This window comes from Zea mays, chromosome 10 (assembly GCF_902167145.1).
Source record: "Zea mays cultivar B73 chromosome 10, Zm-B73-REFERENCE-NAM-5.0, whole genome shotgun sequence".
Taxonomy (NCBI): domain Eukaryota; kingdom Viridiplantae; phylum Streptophyta; class Magnoliopsida; order Poales; family Poaceae; genus Zea; species Zea mays.
Window position 1 is genome coordinate 78,176,774 of NC_050105.1, and position 27,021 is coordinate 78,203,794.

Sequence of the window (27,021 nt, forward strand, 5' to 3'; positions counted from 1 at the left end):
TGACATACATATATTTTTCAATCAGTAGTTATGCCAAATTTGCAAATTAAGACATGTTAGAGGAAGATACATCATGAAAAATAGAATAACTAAAAATTCCAAACACCATGGCTTTTGGGTGTTTAACTTCTCTATACTTCACAGCCCGTCGCCGCAGAAGTCTTGTTGGATCGTTGTGGTCTTCATCCCCTTACAGTTGTTGTCATGGGCAAGCTCTGGCGAATGAAACCAGAGTGGGAAAATGGGAGAAAACCATATCCAACCTCCCAACATATGCACCTTGTGCACCTGGTCCAGTTTCATACGTCAATGAGAAAGATGTAGATGCACCATAAGAACAAAATAAATGATGTTACTCGTGCTCTTTTATCTGATTCGATTTTATATTATGTGACATTTGTAGCTCCTTGGCCTTTTGTTTTTTTTTGCAAAGAGTGTATGAAAAGACCAAATGAACGGAAGATGGGATCATTCTTTTCTCTGCTAGAATTCATGGACATTGACATTTAATTAGCAAACACAACTCAAGCTCTCATGGCATGCATATCCCTACTGAATTTGAGGCAAGAAAAATTAGGTTCATTAAAATACTTGTCCCTCGAATAGCAGAGATAATTTTCATAGGATCACCATATCTTATTTTTACATTCACTGCCGCAATTGCAATTATATATGTTCCAGCAGACTACATAAATCTTACTTGCTCTTTTAAAATAGTATGTTCCATAGATAGATTAATTGATCTTCTTGGTGCCTGTGAAGATACATCAACTCTAGCCAGCTTCTCTTGTATTCTGGCCAAGATATCTGAGCATGTTGGTGGCACAATTGCTGATGAAATTTTGCAAGAATCCCCATGTATCAAATTGCAGATCTCTTGTTTGCAGAAAAAAGAGCAATGTATGCAAATATGTTTGCAAGACTTGCATCTTCAATAAAGGTTGGAAAGTTGAAAGCTGTTGAGACTACGATTGAATCAGTAATTGACAAGAAACTCCTTGTGCTTCTAGGCAACGGTTTCGAGATCTCATAGCACCACGCGATTACCACGCTAAAAGCATTCAGTGAACTTGGTGCTTCACTTCAAGGGTGCATGGGGCTTGCAGTGTTGCTTCATCTGCCTTGGCATGCTCGGATCAGTTTGGAAAGATTTGTTTTATTTGACAGAAATATATTACAATCACCATAGCCCCAACAATTATTTGAGGTGATCCTTCATAATATCCTTCATACAGACGACAAAAATATCATTGAAACCATCCAATGTTTATTTTCTCTTGCGAAAAGTGAAATAAAGTGAAATTATGTGTGAGTGTTTGAACCTTGGTTGTTAGCTCCACATTTACATCCACCTAATCAATAGAAAACATATATTTTATGTTTTATTAAAATAAAATTTATCTTATATTATATACAAAAATCGTAGTAATGCACAAGAATATGGCTAGTATAAATAACGATTTAGGGTCTGTTTGGTTGGGCTGTGGCTGTGAAAAAAGTTGCTGTGGGCTGTGAGCTGTGGAAAAAGCTGCTGTAGGCTGTAAGCTGTTAAAAAGCTAAAAACGTTTGGTGGAAACCACTAAAAGTCGTTAAAAATTCTTCGACATATGTTTTCACATTTTCATCCGAAAAGCCACTAAAAGCAGGCCCATGGGTGCTTTCAGATTTACACTACGAGAAAGTCGACTTTTAGAAAAAGCTGCTTCCTGAATCCAGCCCTTTGGTTGGCTTTTGGCTTTTAGGGGGGCAAAAGCTAAAGCCAAAAGTCAAACCAAACACAGCCTTAGAGAGTAGGCTCGCTCCACGTGCGTGCTGTGTGCCTCTCTCTCTAGGCAGAGGTACCATGCCAGCAAGGCAGAGAGAGGGAATGGAGGGCGAGGAAAGAGAGAATCTGAAAAGAAATTTATGTGCGTGTGGGTTGGTGCATCCAGGCCTTTGCTGGGGTGGGTGGGACCGACCGCGGGAGGGAGGACGTCCCCATCCAAAAAAAAATATGAGGCGAGGGATGGGGGATTAGCGGAGTCATGACGTCGCAATCAGTCCATCCATCCGTAAAGAAATGAGGCAATCAAATCAAATCAAACCTACCCACCAGGCCACCACCACATGCTCCTCCTGTCGTCGCAGGAGAGGAGAGGAGCAGAGCTCGGCGGTATCTCGCGGGCGGGGCACGCGGGGAGATCTCGTGGCATGCCATGATCTCGTGGCATGGCATGCAAATGATCGCGAGTTCGCGACCGCGTCGCGCGAGCGAGCTGCGTGCCGGGCTGCCGGCTCGGCGAGAGACGTGACGGCGCCGATAAATCGCCTCGCCTCGCCTTCTCTCGCGCGCTCGCGTCGCGTGGTATGCTGATAAATTTTTACGGTTGGAGGATGGGGATGGGCGAAAAGGACTGATGGGTGGGGCCAGCGTTGGGTCAGCTGCTGGACCGCATCCGTCCCTCTCTCCCTCCCACCACGGCCACCACTCTTTCTTTTCGACCTCCCCCATCATTCCATCCATGCTTTTATTTATAGTCTTATGTTATTCCCTTCCGTTCTGTTTGTTTCTTTCTCCTAGGATTTGTTCAAAGGCAGCCATACCATGCAGCCATACCGAAGATGATTAGACTAGCTCCAACAAAGAGCTCTAAAGGGTCTTGTATCCTAAATTTAGAGGACGAGGACGTCATCTACTCACTCCAGCAACGTCCTCTAAACGGTCCTCTAAATTTAGAGAACGATGCTGGATCCTCTATATGTAGAGTTTCTCTAAATGGTTCTCTATATATTTAAATACTTTAAACAACCGGTTTAATAAAACTAAAATATGTACAATATATTTAAGAGTATGACAAATATGTATGTACAAAAATTAAAAAATTAAAAATATCTTTAATATAGGTATTTACATATAGAGGACGTGATTTAGAAGACGTTGTTGGAGAGAAAGTAGATATAGGAGATGGAATCTTTTAGAAAAGACCATAAAGGACGGATATAGAGGATGTATACAGAGTACGTTGCTGGAGACAATCTTAGAGGGCTAAAATACTCTTGCTATTTAAAATTTAACAGCAGGGCCATTTTAGCCCCGCAATCCCTCCCCCCTCCGGTGTCTTTGGCTTTTTGCTGCGGGGCTATTTATCCCTCCCTCCTCCGATGTCTTTGGCTCTTTGCTCCTAAACGAGCCCTTATACTCAGATACTAGGACAAGACACAGACATGGCCTGTTGGTGTCTTATACTCCTAAACATGCCCCTAGTAGTACCTCCCTTATTAGTGGAACCATCCAAATCTGTTTCATGAAAAGAGTACGTACCAATATTTTTGCAACGCCGAGTGGCTGTTTCCCTACACCGTGGACGCAAACAGACCAAAACAAAGTTAGTAGGTGTCTCTATATTCTAGACTAGCTACTCCATTATAAATAAATAAATAAATAAATAAAGCAAGTGTGTTTCTCTCATCTTTTGTCCTTGGCGAGGGGAGAGAGTTGCTGTCACCACACCCGCCCACGTTCGTTCGTTGGCTCGTTTGGCATCTCAGTTCTCTGCTGTAGTAGGTCCCCGAGGAGAGCCTAGTCTGCCTTTTTCTTTTCCTTCCCTTTAAGCCCAAGACAAGAATCTCCCTCACCGGTACATAAAAAAACTCGGTCAGAGAGAAAAAAAGACTGTCCTCACTGTGTTAAATTAAGAAGAGACAAATATAGTTTGAACAGAAAAAACTTACAAACCCTAGCTCAACTGTTCACGGCCCAGCCGAATGGTGACGCGCAGGATTTCGATCCTTCAGAACTAGCGGGACATAAAAAAAAGATTTTTTTTAACCAACTCGAAACTTAGAGGTGCTACTCGAAATCCTTAACCATTACGCTAGAAATCTCGCTGTAACATAGGTCTTTTTCTAGCTATAACAATATTCGAATCCTTAACCATCTCAGCCTCCGTCTCATCTTTTATTTAATACATCAAATCTTTGTTTTTGCACAACAGACGCGCTTGCACCTGCTCTGTGGCCTTCTCTAGCACCCCCACCATCTCACTTCCCCCAAACCTCGTGCAAGTAATGCGGCATTAGCTCAACCTTGCGCATGTCCCCACCTAAACAAAGCCAATCTTTGCTTTTGCACACCTGTTCTCGTGCAATCGTCCTCTCGGCTATTCCGCACATCCCAAACTGTTCTTGTGTGTACATTATACTCCAATAAGATCTTGTTTGGGTGTAATCGGATCCACATCAATCCACGTGTTAAGCAAAAACAGCACGTGTGAATTCCGACAGTGTCCAAACAAGTCCTAACTAACTCATTCCCTTGCCCTGTCCGTAGCGTAGTACATGTAGGCCCGCTTTCTAGGCCCACTTCTGCTGCCCAAGCCCCAATGTGAGCCCATTAGACCCCCCCCCCCCCCCCCCCCCCCCAATTATCATGGACGCCAACCTAATAAACAAAAGAAACTGTGCATGGTATGCACTACTGAGCAACACACAGGTTTCAGCAACATAATTGAAGGTTGACACTGGCTCCACTACAAGTGTACTAGATAATAATACAGACACTGCCTCTGGCGACAGTCCTACACTACATAGATCCTCCTCTCCGGGAGCTCCAACGTATATATATAAAGGCTAAAGGCGAAGAGGTCCATACTGAGGGCAACTGCTGGCGCTTCAGCATATAAATTCATGCACAACCCAACTGGTGACGGTTTCTGCAATTGGATCCCAAGCCACCCGGAACAACAGCCATGAGCATGCCAGACCGCGTGCGCACGTCCGGCGCTTACTCGCACTTGATGGAGCGGTAGATGTGGCGCACGAAGAAGAGCGACGCGCGGAAGCCGACCGTTCCCAGCATGAGGAAGAAGCCGTAGCACACGCAGGTCATGTAGCCGAAGAAGAAGGACGTCTGCATGAACCCCGACATGTCCGACCGCGCGTGGTAGTAGTAGATGCAGTAGAAGAATATGAATATGCCTGTCGAGCCTCCGCACAGGACAGATCTGCAACCACGCATTTTTTTCATATATATATACATATAATTGTGTTCCATGTGGAAGATAAAACACTGACGAGTTGGTATTTAAAACACTGACCTCCACCACCACTGGTGGTCTTCGACGGCGAGCTGGAAGTAGGTGAGCGCCACCGTGACGAAGGCCGTGACGATGATGAGGATGATGAACACGATGAAGAGGATGCTGTAGATGGTGTAAATCTTGTGCCCCCAGATGCTCGCGAAGATGTAGTACAGCTCGATGTAGATCGCGCTGAACGGGAGGAACCCCGCCATGGCCATCTGAGGGACGGTGCTGCGGTACCACGGGAGCTGGGGGATCTCCCTCGGGTACTTGGTCGTGCGGCAGGGGGCTTGGAACTCAGTGTCGCTGTTCTTCCCGGCTATGCCGCCCAGCACGAGGAGAGGAGAGGTCACGAGCGCCCAGATGAGGATGATGACGATGATGGTGCCGAAAGGCAGGGCTGCCGTGGCGCTGTACGCTATTGCGACTGTGTTCAGGAAGCAGAACGTCAGGAAGAGAGGTCCGCAGAATAGGCAGCCAGTCAATACCAGATTCCTGACCTGAAACACGTAGGGGGCATGGGTGTGTAAATGTAAATACACAGCAGCGAGGGATTGGAGAAAAGAGACGCTCATTAACTTACCCAGTTTGTGCCCTCCAGTTGCAGATAGAAAGAAGTGGCTGTGTATCCAGCGATACCGGACGTGAGAGCGTAGATGACAACGAGGGCAGTGAAGAGAGCTCCCCGGTTGTATGGGTAGAAGACGCCGACAAGAGCGAGGAGGAAGATGAAAATCGCACTGTGAACAGCAACCGTTGATATAACAGTTAGTATCCTTCCAAAGCTTGACTAATAAGACGTCTTAACTGAGAGAGGTCTTACAGGGCGAGAAGCTGAGTTCCAGAACCAATAATTGCTGCAAAAACGGACTTCTGTTTGGGGAAACGGAATACATCACCGTGAATGTACTTCCACCCAGTCTCCTCTTGGTCTTCAAGGGACTCGTCTTCATGAGAATACCTTCGATGGAAATTAATGAATCAATAACGCGGCTAGTAAACCGCATGCTAGGCGACAAGAATGGAACCCAACAGCTAAATATCTTACTTGATGAAGTCGTTCTTGAGAACACGCATCAAGATGGTGGCCAGGAAACCGGTCAGGAGGAGCACTGTGACGCACGAGTTGATTATAGAAAACCAGTGGATCTCTAGGTGTTGTGGCATAGAGGAAGACTTGGAGTACTTATCCATTCTTTTCTCGAAAGGAATGTCTGTCTTTTTCCATGTCGCCGAATAAGAGAACTCTATCGGCACTTCCTTGTCCTCCGTGATATCCACGGCCACATTTGGATCGGTCTGTACATTGATTTCTATGACGCGGTTGTCGTTGTACATGATGTCGAAGTGGATGTGCTTGAACAGTAGGTATTTCACGTCTCCTTGCTCCTTGTCCTTGTCCAGTTTACCGAGGAATCCCCATAGTGGCAAATCATCGTAGTACATCTGGAAGTAGTAATCCTTGGCGACTGCATCCCGGAGCTTGGCAACTTGCTCCTTCGACAACACTTTCTTGCAGAGAACCTTGGAGTTCCTGTCTTCCTTGAAGTTCAACTCGTATGGGGCATCAACCAACCGGTCGCCATTTAGAACCTCGCCAAGAGCTTCCTTTTTGTCCTTTGGATGTTCTATTACAGGCCAGCATTTAACAGGAAGAAGCAATACATGGTCAGAACCAGTCAAAGACATCACTAAGCAAACAACAGCAGAAAAGGTTGGGATTTGTATACCTGGTGCACAAAAGGGTAGATCATAGTACCGATACGTCTCACTGCAATACACGACAACTCATGATCAAACAAAAGCAAAACAGTGCTAACAAGAGGCTCCATAGAAACATCACATGGTTATTACCTTGTAGATTCTGCTTTTTAGGCATTAACAAAAATATGAAAATGACAGCTCACATGGTATAACTGCCCATATAATCTACCTATCCTCGAATGAGATATCCATACTGCTTATTTCTAACTAGTATATGCGGAACCACAAAGACACTGTAACAGCAACCAAGAGCATCTGTAAAGCAATTACTCTAGCCATAGATTGAGTTTCTTGTAAAAAAAAGAACACCGCCAACAGCACCACAAAACTGATCCCCAATTATGGCCATACCACATCCTGCAATCCTCGCTAGCTAGAGGTGGAGAGTCGACTCCGCTCTAGATCCTAAGTCACAAAAACCTTCCCACGCAGGCAAGGAGCACAGTGTTCCTTCCCTGCTTAGGAAAGTCCTTTTCCCGCATGGTCTGCCTATTGGCAATTGCCAAGTTCCCCTTCCCCACATGCCACCATTTCTGCAGATATGACATGTCAGCATGAAGCAATTCCACAGCCCGTGGCCTGGGGAGAACCTAATTGTGGAGCGGGCAGGTTGATCCACATTGCCAGGTGCTTGGCAGTGGTCAATCACTTCCGTTGCAGTCAGCAGGTGGGGCCAAAACAGTTGCGCAGATGAAATAATTGCACATGTGATTGACTCTGGTGCAAGTGGGAGACTGTTGAATATATGTCCAAGAGGCAATCATGATTCATGAGAAAGCTAATGGGCTTTTAGGGTAAAAAACCATTGGCAAGACTCTATATATACAAAGGGTCTGTCGTGCTAGAAAGGATCATCTGAACCGTGGCCGCCTCCTCTCTCCCTAAGGTTGCAAGGTGCGGGCGCCCAAGACGCTGCCACCAAAAACCATTGGCAAGAGTCTATATATACGAAGGGTCTGGCGTGCTAAAAAGGATCATTGGAGCTGTCACCGCCTCCTCTATCCCTAGGGTTGCGGGCGCCCAAGACGCTGCCGTCTTTTCTCTCACTACGCACCTGGTGGATCACACCGGCGTCACGGTGTTTTATTCCCGCATGTGTGGATACCGTGGAGACGATGCTGCTGTTGTAGCGGTGTTGATCAACAATGATCTTGAGGAGCATGGGTGAACGTGTTGTTACTACTGGTACGCGAGGGCATAAAACTATTTCCACTACATCAATGTGCTCTTCTTCCGCTGCACTGCGCGTCTAATGGTAATGATCCATGATCCTCTATTCGCATGATATCTTGGTTGAACGTGGTAGATATGCTAGTGTGTAGCGTACACATTTCATATAAGACCATGAGCAGTGCTACTAGCCAGTATTTGTTTATGTGATTTAGCTGTTATTTTCTGTTCACTTGCAGACTCTATTCACTTTGTTAGACCATAAGCAATACTACTAGTTTAGCTGCTCTTTCTTTTATGATCTTTTCTGTTCGTAGAGAGGCTTCTTTCTTTTATGTTCTTTTCCGTTTGTAGAGAGGCCCTGTAATGTATGAATTGACACTTTGTGATGTTTTTTGCAGGACATATACATGGATGGTGATATTTGAATATTTCACAACATTGATTACAGATGGCATTGATGATGTTAATTTGAGTGCTCAGATTAACCAGTCTGAGAAGCAAATACCAGCACAAAGAAGAAAGGATTAAACTTGAGAAGTCTGAATTTGAGTTCAAGAGGATGCTGGGCGAAGAGACATTAGTAATTTAGTACCATGTCCATCACTCAGCAGGAATAATAAAAAATACATATGCACTGATTTGATTATACAATTGCTTCACATTGTTCTTTTATGGAATAACATTTGTGCTTATGATATACCCTTGCACACGCGAAAGGGCCTCTAGCCTAGTGGTTAAGGACTTCCAAGTAGCACCTCCAAGTCCTGGGTTCGATTCCCCTCGGGAGCGAATTTTCAGGCTTGGTTAAAAAAATCCCCTCGCTGTGCCCCATCCGCTCTCGGGTTACGATGTCCTGTGCGCCACCCTCCGGTTGGACCGTTGCAGAGTGGACAGTTGACGTCGGCCCGTTAGTGATGGGGGGCCAGGGTTCGGGGATTTTCTCGGCCGGGACCATTGTTTCGGTCTCTTCTTAATATAATACCGGGAGGACGGTCTTTCCCTCCCCGGCCGAGTTTTTTTTTTTGATATACCCTTGCACACAACTAGTGCTTTTAAATTGTGATCTGTGCTTATGTGTACAATGTGTACAGAAAAGAATCTGTGCTTATGTGTCAGCAGAGAATGTGTACTTGTGATCTGTGCTTCTGTGTCAAATATGTTCTTATACAAACTTGTGAATCAGTGATTTTCTATTCAGCTGACCTGATTGTTGAAGGTTCCACAAACATGTCATCTTTGTGTGCCATGCTGATCCTGATTGTTGAAGTATGTTGCGAAAGGGCCTCTAGTGTAATGGTTAAGGTTTCCGAGTAGCACCTCCAGGTCCCGGGTTTGATCCCCCTCGGGGGCGATTTTTGGGCTTGGTTAAAAATAACCCCTCATTGTGCCCCGCCCGCTCCCGGGTTACGTCCTGCGCGTCACCCTCTGGCTGGGTCGTTGCAAAATGGGCAGTGACGACCCACTAATGATGGGGGACCAAGGTTCGGAGATTTTCTCGGCTGGGAACATGTTTCAGTCTCTTCTTAATATAATACCAGGAGGACGGTCTTTCTCTCACCGGCCGAGTTTTTATTGTTGAAGTATGTAGTTTGTACTCATCTCATTTGTTTCAGATGGATTGTGGAAGTACCAAGTCTATACTCAACTCATTTGTTCAGTTATGCAAGATTGAGGGAATATTCTTTGTGCCATGGCTCATGGCATGACATTCAGCATGGTAGAAGAATGGAGTTATCAAGATTATTATCAAACATCCAAGCTAAATAAGTAGCTCTGAAAACACTTAGGGTGTGTTTGGTTTGACTTTTGGCTTTGGCTTTTGCCCCCTAAAAGCCAAAAGTCAAACCAAGGGCCGAATCTAGAAAGCAGCTTTTTCTAAAAGCCGACTTTCTTGTAGTGCAAAACTGAAAGCACCTCTGGACCTGCTTTTAGCAGCTTTTAGGTGGAACTGTAAAAATATATATGGAAGAATTTTTAGCGACTTTTAGTAGTTTCCACCAAACGGTTTTTAGTTTTTTAGCAGTTCACAGTCCACAACAGCTTTTTTCACAACTCACAACCCACAGCAGCTTTTTTCACAGCCACAGCCCAACCAAACAGACCCTTAGTAATGTGTCCCTGTTTCTATAATTGAAGAATATCACTATACCAGTCTCCTAACGCCGATTCATAACTATTGTTAAGCCCTATAATTGAGTAAAACATGACCTATGAAACACACGGTAATGTTTAAGCTGATGCATTGAAAAGCCGAGCAATTGGGGGAAAATCTCTGTTATAACTGTCATTTCTTATCCATAATAGACCACTGGGCAAGATTCCTCTTGGTCAGATTTCTGTCGCATGATTACTCATAGTTCCTATGCATACAGTCACTTGCCAATTGAGTAGGTGATTTTGGATTAGCTATTAGGATTTTTGGTCGTTTTACTCTCTTTCAAACAGTAGAGTTTTATCAGTAATCCGATTGTGACACAACCTTAACCACCAAGGTAGACAGCAAGCTTATTAAAACTCGCATTGTAAGGAGAACGGTGTATCGAAAGTTTGCGGGTTGCAAGAGTGTGCTGTACCTTGGATTGTGGAAAGGCCCGACCTTGTTGGCGTAGAGAGGAACATGATCCCCTTCCTTGTACTTATGATCAGAGCCATCAGCTCTGGCTCCCAGTGCACAAGCCAAAACTACCACAGCAAGAACAGCACCCGCCCCCGTACTCGCCATCTCCGCAAGCACCTGTTCAAGAGCACCGACAAGTTAGAGAGATCCCGCACCAGAGAACAGCCTGCACATGTAACGCGCAAAGGCGAGATCCTTGCGCAGACTCGAGCCCACCAGCCCCTAAGATCCTTACCAAGATCCAAACTTTCCACCCGGATAAAGCTCAGGCGTCAAAATGACGAGACACTGTCGGGAGATTTCAGCGGGAAAGCGTCCAAACGGCGCCGCTCCCGCACCGCTGCGGGGGCGGCTGATTTGGTGCGAACCCGTCGATGGGGCGGCGGAATTGGGTGAGAACCGTCGACTGGGGAGGGGCGCTTGGGGATGCAACTGCCGGGGATCTGCTGGGCAAAGAAGCTCGGGCAGATTTTGGGAGGAAGAACCGGACACGGGAGGAGATGTATTGAAAGTTCAATAGTTTTTATGGTTTGTCTGGTCAAGCAGCTTGGGAATGGAGAAATCTCTTGGATCTATGGAAGGAGCCGGCCGTGTTTCTCCTTTTGACTTCAGGCAACTCGCGATTTCTAAATTCCGCGGCTTGGCTGCATTCAGCACGATTTTTTAAAAATAATGTTGTTAATGGTTAATTGCTGCTTTGGGTGTTATTTAAGAAAAAAGTTATAACCTTGTGGCTTGTTTGAAAGCACCACAATTTCTGAGGTTTGTAAGTTTGTTTGGTTAGAGAGCAATAACAGCGGAACGGTTTCATTGCAGATTTCGAGAGCTAGATGATTCCATACTCTAAGAACAGCGGAACGGTTTGTTCGGTTATTTTTGTTTCATGTGGATTAGAGTGGATTGGGTAGGATTGAGATGTATTTTGACCTATTATGGATTTAAATCGACTCGATACCATCCAATACACATGGATACACATCAAAACGAACAAGCCCTAAAAGAGAAAGGGACAAGTGGAATGGTGAGATTCCAACGAATTTTTGGGGCAAGCTCGTCATAGAACTAATGTAAATATTCTCGATTTAGAGTCGCTTCTCTTCGACCATTCTGTTCGCTCTTCAACCAAACGTAAAATAAAGCGGCTCCATTCTGCCTCGTTTCCCAACTAAATGGACAAGAAACTCGTTTCTACCCTAGTTTTTAAAAATTGGTTTAATTAGAAAAAACTAGATGTGTGGACTAATTTTTAGCTTTTAAAATACACAAAGACAAGTTTACCGTTACTTTATTTTAAAAGTAGCTGATTCAATTACTCCCTTCATTTTGTCGGTGTCAATTTCAGATTTCAAATAATATCAGGGTATTTGCTTATGTGTTTTATTATAAAGACATTATCCTTTTAATAGGTATAGGGTCCTTAATTATTGTATGATTCACGTATTTATTTAAAAGAATATAATTTCTTATGTAAAATCTATATTAAGTGATAGTTTAACTTAATTCTTTTTTAGAGAATAGATCTTTAACCCAAAGGATAGTTCACATAATAATCTTTTAGATAATCTATTATTTGAAAACATATTTATTTAAATCATGAAATAAGTTTTTTTTCTAGTTTACCCATAATAGAATTTTAGAGCGTTACATGCGTCCTCGTCGGCGGGCACTGCCCAAACCGTCGTCGGTAAGGGAGACGAATTCGTGTTAATAGATCTAGAATGAACAATTAAGAGATTAAATCTTATGCGTACCGGTTCGGTTATTTTGAATCGGGCCACTAGTCTAAGATCGTATGACCTCGATCGCATCCCCCCAACTGCACCCAACCTTCAAAGGACCCCTAAACTTTTCTGGTTTCGCAAAGAAATCCACCACAGTTCAAGTTGTATCACATTCATTCTTGTTTTAATGGAGTAGACCCTGAGTTTCAAAGGAATAGAACCCGCCATTCGAGTTAAACATATTTAGATCGGATCCCCTCTGTTTTAACTTGTATTTACGTAGAATTCCTTGGTTTTTGCAAATAAGTCCATGAAAATAAATTTTTAAATATAAAATTGATCCTAAACTTGTTTTTGCCATAACTTTCTCGGTTTAACTCTGATTATAGTGGTTCTTGAGCCTACAGATTCGTATCAACACATAGATTTGTTTTATGCATATGTTTTCTCTGTTTGGTTTACTATTATTTTTATTTATGTTTAGCTTGTTTGTTAGCATGATGTGATTACTAGATCAAGTGTTCAAGGGATCTAAAGACCAAACCTGTGAAGAATCTAGGCAATAGGAGCTTCCTTTAGAAGACACGTTGTGTCCTTGGTCACGTATCTTTAGTCCTATTCAGTATTTACTTTTATGCTCTAACCAATGTTACACACGGTTAGGTTAAATTCATGGGACCTATTAAGGGCCTGTTTGTTTACGCCCAGATTATATAATCTGGATTAAATAATCCTAAGAGACAAACAAACAGTCTAGCTTATTTGCCCAGATTATATAATCTAACCCCTTGGATTATGATAATCCATAAGCAAGTGAGGAGGTGCTTATTTCAGATTATTTTTTCCCACTTCCCCACTACTCTTTCAAGTTTCCTAGAAATTACCCACCATTGCCATTATAATCTACCGAATCGTTTTTGCGCCTATCGGATCGGAGAAGCCCGCCGCCCAACAGAAACACGCCAGATAATCTGGGTAAACAAACAGGACTACTCAGATTATATAATCCAAATTATATAATCCAGATTATATAATCCTCCAAAAATAATCCAGATTATATAATTCATTGGGGTAAACAAACAGGCCCTAAGTGATGACCAGATTTGTTTTCCCTGACCTTGTTTGCACATGGTTTACTTATTATTGGGTAGACATGATAGTGCTCTATTTGGTTTATGGGATAATGATTCACATAGAAGATGGATATTGTTTTATTCATGTGGATATTGTTTTATTTATTGTGGTATGATATTTGTTGGTACAAGATAACTATGTCTAATTGGAACATAGAGCGACAACCCGAGAAAATGTACAACCACAAGGACTACTATGGCTCTAGTCTTGGATAATTAATTAGGGAAGCTAGTTATAGGTTAATCTTATCAAAAGTGTAAGAGGGGAGGTGAAAGGGAAATGTGCCCTTGGGCAATTTCTAAAGTGTTTTGGTGATTAAGTGCCAACACATATTCTCTAAGTGTTAATTTGTGCCAAAGATTGAAGAAGTGCAAATCATGTAACAAGGTACGTTTCTAGACTTAGTACATTGATTTGGGTACTAATGTATTGTGTCTAAGTGCTAGAAACAGGAGAAAATAGATTAGAAAAGAGTTGGTTGTGTCCTGCTCGGTCTGGGTGCACCGGACTGTCCGGTGGTGCACCCGACATGTCCGGTGCGCCAGGCCAGTCTCGGTGAATAGGCCGCTCTAGGGACTTTACGGCGGCGTACGACTATAATTCACCGGACTGTCCGGTGGTGCACCGGACTGTCCGGTGAGTCGCCCGCGATGAAGTCGTCGCTCTCGGGAAAAGTTCAACGGCATATGGCTAAAATTCACCGGACTAACCGGTGGTGCACCGGACTATTCGGTGAGCCAACGGTTGACTGTGCAATGGACGGCAGCGAAATCGGCGGGCGACGCGTGGCCCGCTCCAACGGTCGGCAGGGGGCACCGGACTGTCCGGTGTGCACCGGACAGTGTCCGGTGCGTCAACTGCCGCGAATCTGCAACGGTCGACTGCGCCAAAATAGGAAGGAGATCCGCACTGGACATGCTACAGTGGTTGTCCGGTGGCGCATCAGACTGTCTGATACGCCACCCGACAGAAGGCAAGATTAGCCTTCCAAGATTGCCTCCAACGGCTCCTAGCTGCCTTGGGGCTATAAAAGGGACCCCTAGGCGCATGGAGGAGTGACCTAAGCACACTCTAAGCATTCCAAGACTTCTAGTCCTCACTTTCACGCAATCGTTCATCGTTCTTGAGATTGGAGCACTTTTTGAGTTGTAAACTCCCCGCGCGTGTTTTGTGTGCTCATCTTCTCACTTGTGTGCGTGTTTGCGGTGTGGATTTAAATCTAGTGTGTGTTGCTCTTCCCAACCTTACTTCCGTGCTTCTTTGTGATCATCAATTGTAAGGGCGAGAGGCTCTAAGTTGTGGAGATTCCTCGCAAACGGGAGAAAGTCTAAGAAAGAAGAACACCGTGGTATTCAAGTTGATCATTGGATCACTTGAAAGGGGTTGATTGCAACCCTCATCCGTCGGGACGCCACAACGTGGAAGTAGGCAAGTGTTATACTTGGCCGAACCACAGGATAAACTCGTGTGTCTCTTGTGATTGCTTTTCTGTGATTACTTGTGTGTTCGCAAGAGCTCGCTACTTAGCCGTACTAACACTTAACCAAGTTTTGTGGCTATTTAGTGTTGTTTTTTATAGGATCACCTATTCACCCCCCCTCTAGGTGCTCTCAATTGGTATCAGAGCCGTTCTCTTCACGTAAGGGACTAATCGCTCGAAAAGATGGATCCTAAGGGAAAGGGGATGGTGGTCAACGATAAGGAGAAGGAGTCCATCTTCAACGAGCCAAGGGACGACAAGCCCACTGACTCTGGCTCAAGTCACAAGAAGAAGGACGGGAAGAAGAAGAGACGTATCAAGAAGATCGTCTACTATGACAGCGACGATCTTCTTCTTCTCCAAGAGACGACGACGACGAGAAAAGGAAACCGGTTAATTCAAATTTTTCATTTGATTATTCTTGTATTCCTTTTAATTCCAATGCTCATTTGCTTTCAATTCCTCTTGGTAAACCTCCACACTTTAATGGAGAGGACTACACTTTTTGGATTCACAAAATGCGTAGTCACTTATTTTCTCTCCATCCTAGTATATGGGAGATAGTTGAAAATGGAATGCAATTCGATAGTTCGGATAACCCTGTATTTATTAATGAGCAAATTCATAAGAATGCGCAAGCTACCACTGTTTTGCTAGCATCCTTGTGTAGGGACGAATACAACAAGGTGAGCGGCTTGGACAACACCAAGCAAATTTGGGATACCCTCAAAATATCACATGAGGGAAACGACGCCACCATGATCACCAAAATGGAGTTGGTGGAAGGCGAGCTGGGGAGGTTCACAATGATCAGGGGAGAGGAGCCAACACAAACGTACAATAGGCTCAAGACCCTGGTCAACAAGATCAGGAGCTAGGGAAGCACGAGATGGACGGACCACGACGTCGTCTGACTTATGCTCAGGTCTTTTACTGTTATTGACCCTCATTTTGTGAACCTCATCCATGAGAATCCCAGGTACACAAAGATGACGCCCGAGGAGATACTCAGAAAGTTTGTGAGCGGGCGTATGATGGTCAAGGAAGCAAGATATGTTGATGATGCATTGAACGGCCCAATGCCCATCTATGAGCCCCAGCCCGTTGCACTCAAGGCAACAAGCAGCAGCAGGGAGGCGCTACCTAGCAAGGTGGCACAAGTTGAGGCTGCTGGGCTAAACGAAGATGAGATGACCCTCATCATCAAGCGCTTCAAGACCGCGCTAAAAGGACGCAAGGAGCATCCCAACAAGAGCAAAGCAAAGAGAAAGCGCTCCTGTTTTAAATGCGGTAAGACTGGTCATTTTATAGCAAATTGTCCCGATAATGCTAATGACCAGGAACAAGAAAAGAGCGGGAAGAGGGAGAAGAAGAAGGCCTACAAGAAGGCGAACGGCGAGGCGCACCTTGGCAAAGAATGGGATTCGGACTACTCTTCTTCTGACTCCGACGATGAAGGACTCACTGCCTCAGCCTTCAACAAATCGACACTCTTCCCCAACGAGCGCCACACTTGCCTCATGGCAAAGGAGAAAAAGGTTAGCGTTCGAGAAACCCCTAAGTATACTACTTCAAGTGATGATGATTCTAGTGATGATGAAGTAGATTATACCGATTTATTTAAGGGCTTTGATAGAGCAAAAGTAGATAAAATTAATGAGTTAATTGATGCTTTGAATGAAAAAGATAGATTGTTAGAGAAGCAAGAAGATATTTTGTATGAAGAGCATGACAAGTTTGTTAGTGTGCAAAAATCTCTTGCTTTAGAAGTTAAAAGGAATGAAATGCTATCTTCTGAATTATCTGCTTGTCATGAAACTGTGTCTAGCTTAAAGAGTGTTAATGATTGTAAGGAAAATGGACCCCGGGTCATTTGGCCAATTGAGTTTTGGTGTTTGATGAACAACACAATCCGTGAACTAATAAGTTTTCTAGTGTTTGTGTTTTGTAGTTCACAGGATGCGAAGAGAATTGGACCAAGGCAATGAGGATGCAACACCTCAAAAGAAGACATAAAAAGATGCATAGGAGTCCAATACTCAAGAACAAAGAAGCCCGAAGAAATCAGCGAAGAAATCCAAGATAAGGGTTGTCAGCCAGCGCCTGGTGGCGCACCGGACACTGGTGTCCGGTGTGCACCGGACTGTCCGGTGAGGCTCCGGACAGTCTGCGCAGAGAGGCCGCAGAAAGGCGCTCTCTGGCTGTAGCACCGGACTGTCCGGTGTGCACCGGACTGTCCGGTGTGCCAACGGGCAGACGGCAACGGTCGGATCCAACGGTCGACTGCTACAGGCGCCAACGGTCGGCTGACGTGGCGTGCACCGGACATCTACTGTTCAGTGTCCGGTGGTGCACCAGACTGTCCGGTGCACCCGACGACAGAAAGCTGCTGCTTTCTGTCCAACGGCTAGTTTGGGGTGTGGAGGCTATAAATACCACCCCAACCGGCCATTCTCAAGTGTGAGAGCCCAAGCAACATACCAAGACACATAGTGCATATTTCCAAGTGCTCAAACACCCAAGTGCTTAATAGAATCACTCGGTGATTAGCGTAGGTGCTTTGCGAAGTGCTTAGGTTAGTTAGACCGCTTTAGCGCTTGCTCTAGGTGAATCCTAGTTAGTTGAGTGAGTTTTGTAAAACCACACAACCCCTCGGCTCTTGCGTGAGTCATTGTAATTGTACCGAGTGGGGCGAGAGTCTTGCGAGACCGTGACAACCGCGTTTGTGTCACGGCCGCCACCGTGTACCGGAGGGAACGAGGCCCGCGGCGTTTCGGCCGGAAGCTCGATAGTGGAGACGGCGGGGAGCGTCCGAGAGGAGCTGGAAGCGGAGCACCACTTGCGCGTGGAGAAGGCCCGCGGCTCTCTACGGAGTTACTCGACCGTGGTGCTTGGCCCTCGCGTGGGCTTCCCTTTGCGTAGGGGCACCAACGAGGATTAGTCGGGACCTTGCACGGTTCCGGATACCTCGGTAAAAATACCGGCGTCATCCACGAGAGTTTGCTTCTCTACTTAGCTCTTCACATTCCGCATTTATATTAAGCATTTAAGTTTCAACCTTGTAGTCATACTTATTTAGTATAGATTGAAACTTAGCATTTTGCGGTAGAGATAGCAACACTTAGACAAAACCTAGTTTGCACATTCTTGTTTTGATTATTTGCATAGGTTTTGCTCTAGGGATTTAATTGTGGCCTAGTTTAGTAAAAGTTTTAGAAGTCCTAATTCACCCCCCCTCTTAGGCGTCACCCGTTTCCTACAATTGGTATCAGAGCCCGGTTTGGCTCATTTGAAACGCTTTAGCTTCACTGCTAAAAGAGCCGACGCTTTTTAGAGGAAGGGTTGGATACCCATAGGCCACCACACTTCGACGGCACTAACTTCCCTTATTATAGTGCTAGAATGGCTTGTTACCTAGAGGCCGTTGATCTAGGTGTTTGGAGAGTCACTCGTGATGGGATGAAACCCCTCAAGAATCCCGAGAAACCCACCACGAGTGAGGAAAAAGAAATTCATTTAAATGCTAGAGCCAAAAATTGCTTGTATGAGTCTCTTAGCATGGATATTTTTAACCAAGTATTTACCTTGAAAACTGCTAATGAGATTTGGCTAAAATTGCATGAGCTCCATGACGGCACATCAAATGTTCGTGAGCAAAAACATTGCCTAGTCTTAAATGAGTATAATTCTTTTGCTATGAAAGATGATGAGCTTGTTAGAGACATGTATTCTCGTTTGAATCTAATAATCAATGAGCTCAACTCTATTGGCATAAATAAGCTAGGTGATGCGGACATTGTAAGGAAGATTATCTCCCTGCTACCACAACAAAGATATGGGAGCATCATCACCATCCTTCACAACATGGAGGACTTGAGCAACATGACCCCGACCATTGTGATTGGGAAAATCGCGGCCTTTGAGATGTCGCGAAAAATGGGACGGGGAGAGGAGCCAACTTCCTCAAGGCCATATGCTTTTGCATGTGATGAAAGGAAGGGCAAAAAGAAGGCTCCCACTCCAAGTTCCTCAAGTGAAGAAGAGGAAGAAGAAGAAAGTGATGATGATGAAGATAATCAACCATGCACATCATCCTCCGAGGACGAAGAAACAATCCGACGCGTCGGAAAGGTAATGGGGATGATCCGCAAGATTAATCTAATGGGTGTGCCCCTGCAGGTCGAGGACCTTCTCTTTAACATTGACAGGAAAAAGCAAAGGAAGAGAGGATGCTTCGCATGTGGGGAGAAGGGCCACTTCAGGGACAACTGTCCAAATATGGCCAAGCCCAAAAAGGAGAGGAGCAAAGGCAAGGCGCTAACAAGTGTTAGAACTTGGGATGATTCTTCAAGTGAAGATGAACCTCCAAGGACGCGCAGCCACCGGTTCTCGTCACGATCATCACGGTCATCTCACAAATGCCTTATGGCAAGAGGTAACAAAAGCATTCCATCCTCTAGTGATGAAAGTAGTAGTGATGATGAAGGTGAGGGAAAGCCCTCTCTAGATGAGCTTGCGGAAGCCGTAGAATTTTTCCAGGATGTTTGCACTAAGCAAAAAGCTCAACTTAAAACTTTGAAAAATAAGTTGGTTAGCTCTCAAAATGATTACAAAGGTTTGCTAGAAAAATTTGAAACTTTTGCAAACTTAAACAGTGAGCTATCAACTAAAATTGAGCTATTAGAATCTAGTGCTCCATCCACTGCTACCGATGATAGCCTTATTAAAAAGAATGAAAAACTTAAGGCTAAGTTAGCTAGCTCCCAAGAAGCTATTGAAAATTTGCTAGAGAAAATGGAAATCCTTAGCATACACAATAATGAGCTAACTACTAAGCTAGAAAACATTGGTAGCACCCCAGCAGCATCTTTAGTTGAAATAACTGAAATAATTAAGAAAGATGCTTCTACTTCCTGCTTTGATTTAATTGATGATTCTAACCCCTGCAACCAAGTCGTTGTTGAGAATATTGTTGTAGAGACATGTTCGGATAAGGTTGCAAAGGAAAATGAACAATTAAAGCAAGAAGTGGCTCGCCTTGGCAAGGCTTTGTACGACAAGAAAGGCAAAGCCAAACAAATCCGACCTCCACAGGATAACACCACTGCGGGAGTGAACAAGCCTATAGAGGGAGAAACTGTGATTTGTAGGCTATGCCACATGGAAGGCCACAAGTCTTTCCAATGCAAGGCGATGACCGGGGATAAACAAAGGCAAAAGCTCAAGCAAAAGCCATCAAGCAAAATCTCCAACACCTACATCAAAAAGGTGAACAAAAAGGATGCTACACCATATTTGATCAAGAAGAAAAAGAATGGAAAGGTGATAGCAATCAAGGCCAACAAGCAAGCCAATAAAGGAAAGGGGGCCAAATGCATCTGGGTGCCAAAGGAGATAATTTCAACCATGAAAAGCACCAAGAAGGTTTGGATCCCGAAAGGGAAGTGAGTGGACCGAAGGTCTACGGGAAATTTAGAGACTTGGCAAATTTGGGATGTATATCTTGGGATACATCATATTGGATCAAGTTTATTGCCAAGTGGGTTAGTGAAAACCTTGGACCCAAATTTCCCACCCATGACTAAGGTAACTAGTTTTGTTGTATTTTTTGTTTTTAGATATGCGTATCTATTTACCTTTTATCTAGTTTACCTTTCTTACCTAGTATTACATTTGTTATGTACTTTTGTTTAAAATCATGCATACTAGGTATCATATGGTAGGATTGCTTGTTTTTAATTCATATACTTAAGCAAACCTACATGGCTCAAAATGTTTATTTAAGCACGGCACATAGCTTCTATATCACTCCATAGTAAATGATGCATCAATTGAAAATTTTGATATCTACAAGTTGTATCATTTAACTTATATGTGCCAAAGTTTGGATTATGGATAATTTGCCCCTCTTGATATCAAATCAAAGTGCATGTCTCCTACAAGTATTCAAAACTTGTATGCACACCTTTAGGGGGAGGTTACTCTATAATCTAACACTTTGAGACTAACACCTTTTCAAGTCTATTTCATATGATAGTCTCATTGTAAGGAAAATGAAGTCCCCGGAGAAAGACAACAATCTTCCACTGCAAAATCTCCAAGAACTCTTATGTCTCTCAAGCTCACCATTGACTTTCAATTGGTATCTTTACATGTCTTCTCCAATATTTGATTAGACTATATTTCATATCATATGCTTCCATGTTGCTAAATGCATAAGTAGTTAACTCATATTCTGTTACCTATGCATAAGGGAAGTTAGTCTTTTCAAATCATGTCTTGCACCTCTAACTTTTCACATGCTTTTTCCTAAGTAGAGGATCTCTGTCAGGGGGAGTATTTCTTCATCTCTAAAGAGGGAGAAAAACTCTTTCTAAAGGAGAATACTCATTTAGGGGGAGTAATCTTTTGAGGAACTCCTACAAGTAGTATCATTCATGGCTTAATTTAATATCCTTCTAGTGATATCATTTAATACAATTCTTGTTGAGGGCAAGCTTTTATTTACTTCCTACATGCTTTTAATGTCTTCCTTTTCGGTGGTTGATGCCAAAGGGGGAGAAGTTTAGGGACCAAAGCAATGAAAACTATATCAAACACCACCAATTTAAAATTTTATATCTACAAATGGCTTTTCAAGTGGTTTTGGTTATTTGGTCCAAAAATAGGAAGTAAGTGAATTATGGAGTTAGGGGGAGGCTTAAGTCCATAATATCACATTGTGGGGACAATCATGCATCTTAGCAAGTAAAATGCATATTTTCATTCAAATACTTGTATTATTTGCTTGCTTTGGTTGTGTTGTCATCAATCACCAAAAAGGGGGAGATTGTAAGGAAAATGGACCCCGGGCCATTTGGCCAATTGAGTTTTGGTGTTTGATGAACAACACAATCCGTGAACTAATAAGTTTTCTAGTGTTTGTGTTTTGTAGTTCACAGGATGCGAAGAGAATTGGACCAAGGCAATGAGGATGCAACACCTCAAAAGAAGACATAAAAAGATGCATAGGAGTCCAATACTCAAGAACAAAGAAGCCCGAAGAAATCAGCGAAGAAATCCAAGATAAGGGTTGTCAGCCAGCGCCTGGTGGCGCACCGGACACTGGTGTCCGGTGTGCACCGGACTGTCCGGTGAGGCTCCGGACAGTCTGCGCAGAGAGGCCGCAGAAAGGCGCTCTCTGGCTGTAGCACCGGACTGTCCGGTGTGCACCGGACTGTCCGGTGTGCCAACGGGCAGACGGCAACGGTCGGATCCAACGGTCGACTGCTACAGGCGCCAACGGTCGGCTGACGTGGCGTGCACCGGACATCTACTGTTCAGTGTCCGGTGGTGCACCGGACTGTCCGGTGCACCCGACGACAGAAAGCTGCTGCTTTCTGTCCAACGGCTAGTTTGGGGTGTGGAGGCTATAAATACCACCCCAACCGGCCATTCTCAAGTGTGAGAGCCCAAGCAACATACCAAGACACATAGTGCATATTTCCAAGTGCTCAAACACCCAAGTGCTTAATAGAATCACTCGGTGATTAGCGTAGGTGCTTTGCGAAGTGCTTAGGTTAGTTAGACCGCTTTAGCGCTTGCTCTAGGTGAATCCTAGTTAGTTGAGTGAGTTTTGTAAATCCACACAACCCCTCGGCTCTTGCGTGAGTCATTGTAATTGTACCGAGTGGGGCGAGAGTCTTGCGAGACCGTGACAACCGCGTTTGTGTCACGGCCGCCACCGTGTACCGGAGGGAACGAGGCCCGCGGCGTTTCGGCCGGAAGCTCGATAGTGGAGACAGCGGGGAGCGTCCGAGAGGAGCTGGAAGCGGAGCACCACTTGCGCGTGGAGAAGGCCCGCGGCTCTCTACGGAGTTACTCGAACGTGGTGCTTGGCCCTCGCGTGGGCTTCCCTTTGCGTAGGGGCACCAACGAGGATTAGTCGGGACCTTGCGCGGTTCCGGATACCTCGGTAAAAATACCGGCGTCATCCACGAGAGTTTGCTTCTCTACTTAGCTCTTCACATTCCGCATTTATATTAAGCATTTAAGTTTCAACCTTGTAGTCATACTTATTTAGTATAGATTGAAACTTAGCATTTTGCGGTAGAGATAGCAACACTTAGACAAAACCTAGTTTGCACATTCTTGTTTTGATTATTTGCATAGGTTTTGCTCTAGGGATTTAATTGTGGCCTAGTTTAGTAAAAGTTTTAGAAGTCCTAATTCACCCCCCCCTCTTAGGCGTCACCCGTTTCCTACAATGATGATTTAAATGCTAAGCTAGAAGTAGCTAATAAAACTAGATCTTGTGTAGAACATGTTGCCATTTGTAATAGGTGTAAGGATTTTGATGTTGATGCTTGTGTTGAACACCTTACATCGATTACTAAATTAAATAATGAGGTGGCAAGTCTTAATGCTCAACTTAAGACTTGCAAAATTGACTTTGATAAGTTAAAATTTGCTAGGGATGCCTACACCGTTGGTAGACACCCCTCAATTAAGGATGGACTTGGCTTTCGAAAGGAAGCCAAGAACTTAAGAAGTCAAAGGGCTCAGATTCCCAACAAGGAGAAAGGGGAGGCCCCTATGGCTAGTAGTAATCAAAAGAATCATGCTTTCATGTATAATGATAGAAAATTTTCTAGAAATTCTCATTATAATAGGAGTTATAATGCTTTTGATTCACATGCTATGATTGCTTCAAGTTCAAATGGTAGGCCCAGGAGAAATTTTGTGTCTCATGCTCCTAGGAAAATGTGTAATAAACCTACCACTGTCTTTCGTGCTTGCAACACTACGTTTGTACTTTCATGCAAAAATGAAAAAGTGGTTGCTAGAAAGTTGGGGTCCAAATGCAAGGGAGACAAGACTTGTATTTGGGTCCCAAAGGCTATTGCAACTAACCTTGTAGGACCCAACAAGAGTTGGGTACCTAAAACCTAAGCCTAATTTGCCTTGCAGGTTTATGCATCCGGGGGCTCAAGCTGGATTATCGACAGCGGATGCACAAACCACATGACGGGGGAGAAGAAGATGTTCACCTCCTACGTCAAGAACAAGGATTCCCAAGATTCGATCATCTTTGGAGATGGGAACCAAGGCAAGGTTAAAGGACTGGGAAAAATAGCCATTTCATCTGAGCATTCTATCTCAAATGTGTTCTTAGTTGAATCGCTCGGGTACAACTTATTGTCTATCAGTCAACTATGTAATATGGGTTATAATTGTCTATTTACAAATGTAGATGTGTCTGTCTTTAGAAGGAGTGATGGTTCATTAGCTTTTAAGGGTGCACTAGACGACAAACTCTATTTAGTTGATTTTTCGAAAGAGGAGGCCGATCTAGATGCATGCTTAATTGCTATGACTAGCATGGGCTGGCTGTGGCATCGCCATCTAGCACATGCTGGGATGAAGAACCTTCATAAACTTCTAAAGGGAGAACATGTGTTAGGACTAACCAATGTACTTTTCGAAAAAGATAGACCTTGTGCAGCTTGTCAAGCAGGTAAATAGGTGGGAAGCACTCATCGCAGCAAGAATGTGATGACCACATCAAGACCTCTGGAGCTACTTCATATGGATCTCTTCGGACCCGTCGCCTACCTCAGCATCGGGGGAAGTAAGTATGGTCTTGTTATTATTGATGTTTTTTCCCGCTTCACTTGGGTATTCTTTTTGCAGGATAAATCAGAAACCCAAGGGACCCTAAAGCGCTTTCTAAGGAGAGCTCAAAACAAATTTGAGCTCAAGGTGAAAAAGATAAGAAGCAACAACGGGTTCGAGTTCAAGAACTTACAAGTGGAGGAGTACCTTGAGGAGGAAGGAATCAAGCACGAGTTCTCCGCTCCCTACACACCACAACAAAATGGTGTGGTAGAGAGGAAGAACAGGACGCTTATCGACATGGCGAGGATGATGCTTGGAGAGTTCAAGACACCCGAGCAATTTTGGCCGGAGGCTGTGAATACAGCTTGCCATGCCATAAACCGGGTCTACCTTCATCGCCTCCTCAAGAAGACCTCGTATGAACTTCTAACTGGTAACAAACCCAACATTTCATACTTTCGTGTATTTGGGAGTAAATGTTACATTCTAGTAAAGAAAGGTAGAAATTCCAAATTTGCTTCCAAAGTTGTAGAAGGGTTTCTGCTAGGTTATGACTCAAATACAAAGGCGTATAGAGTCTTCAACAAATCATCGGTGAAAGGGAAATAGGCTTACACCTTTTCCTAATTGATTTTGGTGGTTGAATTGCCCAACACAAATAATTGGACTAACTAGTTTGCTCTAGTCTATAAGTTCTACAGGTGCCAAAGGTTCACAACAAGCCAATAAAAAGACCAAAGATGGGTTCAAATAAAGAGAGCTCAAGAAATCCCAATGGCACCCTGGTCTGGCGCACCGGACTGTCCGGTGTGCCATCGGACAGTGTCCGGTGCACCAGGGAACCCGACGCTGAACTCCTCACCTTCGGGAAAATGGAGGCCGCTCCGCTATAATTCACCGGACCGTCCGGTGAATGCACCGGACAGTGTCCAGTGGCACACCGGACTGTCCGGTGTGCCAGCGGAGCAACGGCTACTTCAAGCGCAACAATCGACTGCAACGCATTTAATGCGCGCCTGCGCGCGCAGAGGTCAGAGCACGCGCAGTTGGCGCACCGGACAGTCTACAGGAGATGTCCGGTGCACCACCGGACAGCCTAGAGGCCCCACAAGTCAGAGCTCCAACGGTCGAACCCCAACGGCTGGCTGACGTGGCTGGCGCACCGGACTGTCCGGTGCGCCATGCGACAGTAGACTTCCAACCGCCACATTTTGGTGGTTGGGGCTATAAATACCTGTAGCATCCCAAAAATTCAAATCTTGAAATTTTCTCAAACTCGCTCTAAATTCAAAATGAATTTCAAGTTTCATTTCAAAATGTTTGTTTGCGAGTTGATATTGACAAATAAAATATAGTGGTCTATATTATCTCCAAAATCCTCCTCAAAATATCCTACAAATATTTCCCGAGTGATCCCCCTCAAATTCTTTCCAGAAATAGTGCCCAGATATTTCCCTAGTGATCCCCTTCAAGTTCTTTCCAGAAATACTGCCCCAAATATTCCACCGATATATCTTCAGATATTTTCCTCTTGATAAATACCTTCAAAATCATTTTTGAAGTCCCCACAAATATTTTCTTCATAACTTTCCTCATGCTCATACGTATACGTATGCCTCCAGTGTCATACGGTGAGCTCTACAAGCTAATCTCACTTATACAAGACAAATACATGCTAATCTCCCACTAATCCTCTCATCCTCCCACTAATCCTCTCATCCCTCCCCCTAATCCCCCCACCATGGCTATAAATAGAGGGGCAAGGGCCTCCTCTCATCCCACCCCAAGCCATTTCATGGCAACTCTCCCCCCCACACACACACCCACTCCATGTTCCACACAAGCACACACTAGCACAAGGATCGTTCGATCGTTCTTCGATCGTTCGTCCCCTGTTCTTAGTTTGTTCGTTCGTTCGTCCGATCGTTCGATCGTTCGTCCGATCGTTCATGGTTCGTTCGTCCGTTCGTCCGATCGTTCGATCGTTCGTCCGTTCGTTCGTCCAAATAATCTTTTTCCTACCGTTATGCTGCCGAAATTCCGATCGTTCGTTCGTTCGATCATTCGATCGTTCATCGTTCGTTCATAGTTCCTATTCATCGTTCATCGTTCGTTCATGGTCCCTATACATCGTTCTTTCAGATAATCTTTGTCCTGCCGTTATGCTGCCGAAGTTCCGATCGTTTGTTCGTCCGATCATTCGTCCGTTCGTTCATAGTTCCTATTCATCGTTCATCGTTCGTTCATACGACTATTCACCATCACTATTCATCGTTACTATTCATTATTACTATTCACTGACACTATTCACCATCGTTACTATTCAGTGTTACTATTCATCATCGTTACTACTCATCTATGATATCTAGTAAATTTTCGTCGTCACTATTCATTGTTACTATTCATCGTTACTATTCATCGATTAGCCGATCACCCCAAATTTCAACTACTCATACATCATGCTGTCCAGTCCAC

General features: G+C 44.3%; 1 protein-coding gene and 1 pseudogene across 1 annotated transcript; one reads left to right on the forward strand and one right to left on the reverse strand.

Moving 5' to 3' along the window:
- Positions 1 to 324: 324 nt before the first annotated feature.
- Positions 325 to 1,460, forward strand: LOC103642541 (uncharacterized; annotated as a pseudogene).
- Positions 1,461 to 4,501: 3,041 nt separating this feature from the next.
- Positions 4,502 to 11,180, reverse strand: LOC100281978 (transmembrane 9 superfamily protein member 1). The gene is made up of 8 exons (NM_001154895.1): positions 10,850 to 11,180; positions 10,571 to 10,731; positions 6,791 to 6,831; positions 6,109 to 6,688; positions 5,884 to 6,021; positions 5,644 to 5,800; positions 5,076 to 5,560; positions 4,502 to 4,982 (listed from the first exon to the last, which is right to left on the reverse strand). Exons 2-8 carry the CDS (start codon positions 10,717 to 10,719, stop codon positions 4,763 to 4,765), a joined length of 1,770 nt encoding a protein of 589 aa, NP_001148367.1. The 5' UTR covers positions 10,720 to 10,731; positions 10,850 to 11,180; the 3' UTR covers positions 4,502 to 4,762.
- Positions 11,181 to 27,021: the final 15,841 nt, after the last annotated feature.

Excerpts from the sequence above, each read along its gene's own strand:
- LOC100281978 (NM_001154895.1), bottom strand. The coding sequence starts at position 10,719 with ATGGCGAGTACGGGGGCGGGTGCTGTTCTTGCTGTGGTAGTTTTGGCT. Across the intron at positions 6,689-6,790 it reads TCTACCCTTTTGTGCACCAG|AACATCCAAAGGACAAAAAG; the intron begins GTATACAAATCC and ends GGCCTGTAATAG. Across the intron at positions 5,561-5,643 it reads AACTGGAGGGCACAAACTGG|GTCAGGAATCTGGTATTGAC; the intron begins GTAAGTTAATGA and ends TACGTGTTTCAG.